Here is a 6190-nt window from a genome sequence, read left to right on the forward strand (position 1 = left end):
ATGGTGGCTGTGAGCTGGCTAAGCTGTGCGGCTACGAACTGGAGCTGTTCGTGAGTGGAGAACCAGGAACGTGCCGAATCGTATGCTGCTTACCATGTAGCAGGGGAGACCTAACCGAGGAAGAGTAGCGCCATCTAGAGTAGGCACACAGAATGTGCCTACTCTAGATGGTGGGTAGTGGCTGGAGGGCGGCAGATGGAGCTGGCGAGAGACCCGAAGCAGACCTCAGCTGGCGGGAGCGACAGACGGATTGACCAGAGTACAGGAGTCTTGGAGGAGCCTGTGGAATCCGGGGGGGGGGGACCTCAAACCCGTCTTGGTAACGCCAAGGGAGTAAGAGGGGGAGTGCCAGAGCAGAATCTGAGCAGATGATTCCACAGGAGCTTCGAGACTGGTGAGTGCATCCATGCACACAAAACTGTGACAAAAACAGGAGATCCAAAATTTGTAAAAAACAGAGAGACGAAAAACTTAATAGCAGGTTTTTTAAGGCTTGGTCAGGGCCACATTGTACCACGACTGGTTTAAGGCTCTGGAATCTTCCGTCTGTCAGTGCTCTGCTTAAGAAGCCAGAGGAAGCTGCCTCTGACGAGCCGCAGGTGTGAGGCACGCTCCCTCACCCACCACCGGTGGAGGCAATCAGACCAGGCACACAAACAGAACCCTGACACTAAGTAATTCACTAACAGTTCATCAATAGTCTATTAACTATTAGGCATAGTTTTAAATCCTTACCAAACTATTAACAAACACTTAACAATTGATTAATACCTCATTAGTTAACAGTTTACAATTTATCTATTAACTAGTTATAATGGATAGTTATTAAGAAGTGTTACCCTTTTTCTTTCTGGTGCCAGCTCCATGCATATTCCATGTCACAAACTTTACATTCATCATAGGTGTGAGTGAGAGTTGGAAAGTGCATGCCCCTGGAGAAAAAGTTATATATAGACCCAGGTAGCATCATATAAGGTGCTTGTGATTGTCTGGTCAACAGAAGCAGAGGAATAATATAAAGAAAGACAGAGAATTAAGAGAGTGCAAAGAGTGAGAAAGGTGAAAGAGGAAAAACCACATCCCATGCCTCGTGTACCCAACCGTGACTAACAACCATACCGTGCCAACGTGCTCTTAAGCTGTGCATATGTTTCATTTATCACCGTGTTCTTAACTATGCACTTTTATCATGTGTGACATGCTTTAAATTCACCTGTTGTGCATCTAATAAAGCCAAGGAGTGATCTTCTGATTCCTGAACAACTGACCATTAATATAAAGTTTGTCAACTGCTACGGTAGCTCTGACGCCTTCCGTAATGCATTTCTTCCTGATTGGGAATAACACTTGCCTACGATCCAGGATTTCCTTAGGAAACTGGTCATTGACGCTGAAATCCGTTCCTCTGAGCTTTCTGCCCTGACCTCTGACCTGCTCTTTTTGTTTATAATGCTCAAATTTAGCTACAATCGGTCTGGGATAGGTTTTATTGGGCTTCTTACCTCCGAGTCGGTAAACCGATGAAAGGTGATGTTTTTTACCTGATCCGCCGGTATTTTTAGCTTCTGCTGGAGGAACTCACGGATTGTCACCTCGGGATCCTCCTTCCGCTGCTCCGGAATGCCTGCTAAAACGAGATTATCTCTCATACTTCACGACTGTATGTCCGGAATGAATTCTTTCATCTTCTTATTTTTGCCGGACAGCTGCATCATCCCCTCGGTGAGCTCCGTGACTTTCCCCCTCAGTGCTTTGTTCTCGGAGGTGATAGAAGCTAGCTGGGCTTGGCGGAATTCCACTGACTCTCTCGGGGCTTGTAACTCCTTATGTAGGACTTCTACCAAGGCGAGGTGGGCGTCCAGGCTGGTAAGCTTCTTGTCAATGGATTCCAGGACGTCGATGTAGCTCCTGTCGGGAGACAAAGTAAAAGAAAATGATGGTAGAGCTCGAACGGAGCGTTTAAATGAACGTGTGTTTGAAGCTGCGGGATTTTTAGATTTCCCCATCACGATGTTGTCAAAACACTCGTCCAGGTAGCTCTCCAGGCTCGTCAAGGTCTCTTCGTCCGGTTTGTTTCCTCATGAAAAATGAGACAGTTGTTAATGTTTAAACTTTACTTATTGGTTAGTACTTACCTGAGTGGATTTAATTTTGAACTACACGTATGCCGGCATTTTACTTACTTAAGATCTCAGCCACTCATCAGCTCCTCGATGTAAATCCTCAGCTCCTCAATGTAAATCCTTATGTTACCCTGAGCTATCTCTATAGTTATGCTGCTATAAGCTTTGGCTACTGGAGGACATCAGGGTCTATTTTTCTCACTCTACTAAGTTCTACTGTTCTTGAATTTGCATTGCTTGTCGTCATTTCAGCTTTTAACTTTTTGTTCTCTCTTTTTTTCTTCATAGTAGGTACACCTGGTCTGGCGTTCTGTTAGCTGTGTCATCATCCAGGGAAGACAGATCACCCACTATTACCATCTAATGTAGAACAGATTACTGGATCAATGAGTGCTTCTGTGCTTTTTTTGTCCCTCTTATTGTGTCTCTGCTCTGTCATCTCTAACCCCCAGTCGGTCGAGACAGATGACTGTTCATACTGAGCCTGGTTCTGCTGGAAGTTTTTCCTTCCCGTTAATGGGGAGTTTTTCTTTCCACTGTCACTTTACGCTTGCTCGGTATGAGGGATGGCTGTAAAGGCATGGACAATGCAGATGACTCTCCCTGTGGCTCTACGCTTCTTCAGGAGGAGTGTTTCGCTGCTTGTCAAGACTTGGTCATGAATTGGCACTATATAAATAACATTTTATTTAATTTTATTCAATTAAATTGAAATTGCAATAGACCATAATTATATTGACAAACCTGAATTCATATACATAAAGATCGTTTTTGGACTGTGTTGTTAGCGCCTGCACCAAACAACTACTGAGTCCTACTGATAGATCTGATATTAGCAGCTATCTTAGCATTGGCACCCTAATACATTGAAAAATATGGTTCGCAGCTAACTTAGCATTAACATGCTAACGTAAACAGTTAAACACTCACCAGATCCCTCTTTTTCCTTTTGCAAAAGCAGATACAATGGTTATGGTAGAGCGCCTAAAGGTGTGTTCACATTAAACGCAACTGTGTCAGACTGAGCAACAGATTTACAGGATATCTCTATGCACAGGGGCCACACAGGTGCGACATGCCGCAAAGCAATGCTAAGCGAGGCCGCAGAGAAAATGCTAGCGATGGAAAACATGTAATTTTGACGATTAAAGGGATGCCAAAGTGACACGAAACCTGTGATAGAAGCAAAGTGACAGTTGTTTAAGGTTGAAAAAGCTGAACTTTTGTGTCTTGTCACACAATAACCAATCAGGAACTGGATGTGGCCGCGATGTGGAATGAAGGAGAGCAGAGACGAAGCTGTTTTTTCATTCAAGATGGAATAGAAGCTGATAGTGGTGGTCTGCGGTCGGCCTGAGTTGTAAGACTCAACCATTACTACAGAAACAAGTCCAGAAAGGAGCTAGTCTAGAAAAAAGTGAGTGAGGAGACTAGAATGGCAGGGAAGTGAAAGTGTCACCAGATAGCGGCATTGTACATACTGCAAATCTGGCTTGTTGTCCGCTGTGCAATTGCAGGCGAGCGACAACAAGCAAAAGTGGCGACATTGTAGCGCAAATGTAAATGCACCATAATAGTTGACAGGCATATCAGTCAATATTTGGACATAAACATAGAAAACAGGAACTTAAAAATCTTAAAATGACCTGGGTTACATGTGGAACTAAACATTCTGTGGAGTGTCACAGCAACATGGCTGTTGGATAAATGGTGGGTCTCTGTGAAAACCATTGTGTATGTGTTTTTCCAATTCTAACCATTAGGTGTCATTATTAATTATTGTTCCTTTAATTCCTTTTCCAAAGATTAAATAGAATGTTCAGATGGGGCCTTTTGAAGGTACTTGATGAAAACAGTTCAGTGTGTATGGAATATCAAAGATATTTGAAAAAAAGTCTGTTGTATGAAAATTAAGCTTAGTTCAATTTCGACTGAACTAGGATTGATTCTAACAGATCTGTTAGATGATTCAACTGTGACTGAAGGACAAGAGGAGGAGTCAGTTAGTCAACTGATGCTTCTCAACACATCTGTTTGATATCAGCAAGAGATGCTAGTCTCTGCTGATCACCGAGGATGAAGACACAGGACAGTGCAGACCTCTGCTATCCACAGATTCACAATTACTCCTGCAAAAAGCCTTCATCTATTTGGACTGATGTTGTTCTTGTTCAGATCACACTATCTTTAATCTCTCTGATCACCGTGGCTCTCAACCTACTTGTCATCATCTCAGTCTCCCTCTTCAGGCAGATACTTTATTTTATCTTACTTTATTTTTAAATCTGATTTATTAAGCCTCCTCAACAGATATTTCTTAATGAATTATTTGTTCCAGAAGAAATTAGAGTTGAAACAAGTTTTTAAATTAAAAGATTGTATAGGAAATATAGACAATGTAAAAAAAAAAATGTATACCGTATTTCTTTAATGACATGGTTTTCCTCTCATCCAGGCAGCTTCACACACCCACTAACTTCCTCCTTCTCTCTCTGGCTGTGTCAGATTTGCTCGTGGGGTTCTTATCGATGCCAGGCGAAATCTACCGACACACAACCTGCTGGTTTCTTGGTGATACTATTTGTTTTTTATATAACTACTTGTGTGTTGTCACCACCTCCGCCTCAGTAGGAGATATGGTGCTCATATCAATTGATCGTTATATGGCTATTTGTGACCCTCTGCATTACCAAACTAGAGTCACAGAGAGAAGAGTTAAAGTCTGTGTCTGTCTGTGTTGGCTCTGTTCAGTTGTCTACAGCATTGTATTTATAAAAGATGATCTGATTAAGACAGGATGGAATAACTCCTGCTATGGAGAGTGCGTAACTGTTGTTGACGTAATTACAGCAACATTTGATCTTGTTATAATCTTTATTGCTCCAGTTACCATCATCATAGTCCTGTACGTGAGGGTATTTGTGGTGGCCATGTCTCAGGCTCGTGCCATGCGCTCCCAGGTCACAGCCATCAAAATGCAGCTTTCGGTTACAACAACAGCAAACAAATCTGAGCTGAAAGCAGCCAGGACTCTTGGTGTTCTTGTACTGGTATTCCTGTTATGTTTCTGTCCATATTACTGCCTCTCTCTTGCAGCAGAAGACTCATTCAGCAGCTCCACTATGTTTACTTTGTATTATCTGTTCTATTTTAACTCATCTTTAAACCCAATGATTTATGCCCTGTTCTACCCTTGGTTCAGAAAAACTGTAAAACTCATTGTCACTCTAAAGATACTAAAGCCAGGCTCATTTGAGGCCCAAATATTGTGAATAAATATTAGAACTTGATTGACTTTATTGAATCAGGGTTTCATCTGACATCACTGTAGACAGGTTGCATTACTAAAATCCTTGTACCAAAAAAAGTTTTTGATTATTTGTATGGGTGCATGATTGTAAACATCTGTCTGTGTGAGTGAGTGAGTGAGTGAGTGAGTGAGTGAGTGAGTGAGTGAGTGAGTGTATGTATCTATGTATTTATGAATAATAAAAAGGATGGTCTGAGTATATCTGATGGATAAACAATTATAATAAAACAAGAAGATGTGGGGCACCAGTCCAAATCAAAATCAAAAGTGTTGTGCATTAACATTACATTCCGTCCGGAAGATGGCGGCGTAGCAAGCGGTCGACTTCGTTGAGCTGCGCACCATATATTCTATATCTGAGCAGAATACCACCCTCTTACTACGACTATCCAACTAAACGTGGTAATACAACGCTGATAAACGCTCTTCCGACTCACTCCAGCACAATGCCGCCCAAAATCCTAAAGAAAACTAACAAAACCTGCGAAGTAGAGTCTCAAATGGCTGATACAGGTAACATGGCTAACACGGAGCTAGCTGCTAAGCTGCCAGCGGCTGGTGGGGCCACCACACTCGATCCTGCTCTCCGCCAAGTTATTGAGGAAATCACTGGGAACATTTCATTAGTTATTTCCCAGAAAGTAGACACTTTGACTGAAATGCTTAAGAGCCAGGCCACGGAGATAAAGGAGCTGGCCCGACGCACTACAGATGCGGAGGACAGGATTGCAGCTCAGGAGGACGCCCTGGATCAGGC

General features: G+C 42.6%; 1 protein-coding gene across 1 annotated transcript; it reads left to right on the forward strand.

The window, feature by feature from the left end:
- The first annotated feature begins 4182 nt into the window (after positions 1-4182).
- On the forward strand, positions 4183-5656 carry LOC105922139 (trace amine-associated receptor 13c-like). The gene is made up of 2 exons (XM_012858018.2): positions 4183-4372; positions 4579-5656. The coding sequence occupies exons 1-2, from the start codon at positions 4200-4202 to the stop codon at positions 5393-5395; spliced, it is 990 nt and encodes a 329-aa protein (XP_012713472.2). The 5' UTR covers positions 4183-4199; the 3' UTR covers positions 5396-5656.
- The last annotated feature ends 534 nt before the right edge of the window (positions 5657-6190 follow it).

This window comes from Fundulus heteroclitus, chromosome 7 (assembly GCF_011125445.2).
Source record: "Fundulus heteroclitus isolate FHET01 chromosome 7, MU-UCD_Fhet_4.1, whole genome shotgun sequence".
Taxonomy (NCBI): Eukaryota; Metazoa; Chordata; class Actinopteri; order Cyprinodontiformes; family Fundulidae; genus Fundulus; species Fundulus heteroclitus.

Coding starts and splice junctions, on each gene's coding strand:
- LOC105922139 (XM_012858018.2), top strand. CDS start 4,200: ATGAAGACACAGGACAGTGCAGACCTCTGCTATCCACAGATTCACAAT. Junction 4,373..4,578: donor ATCTCAGTCTCCCTCTTCAG/GCAGATACTTTA, acceptor CCTCTCATCCAG/GCAGCTTCACACACCCACTA.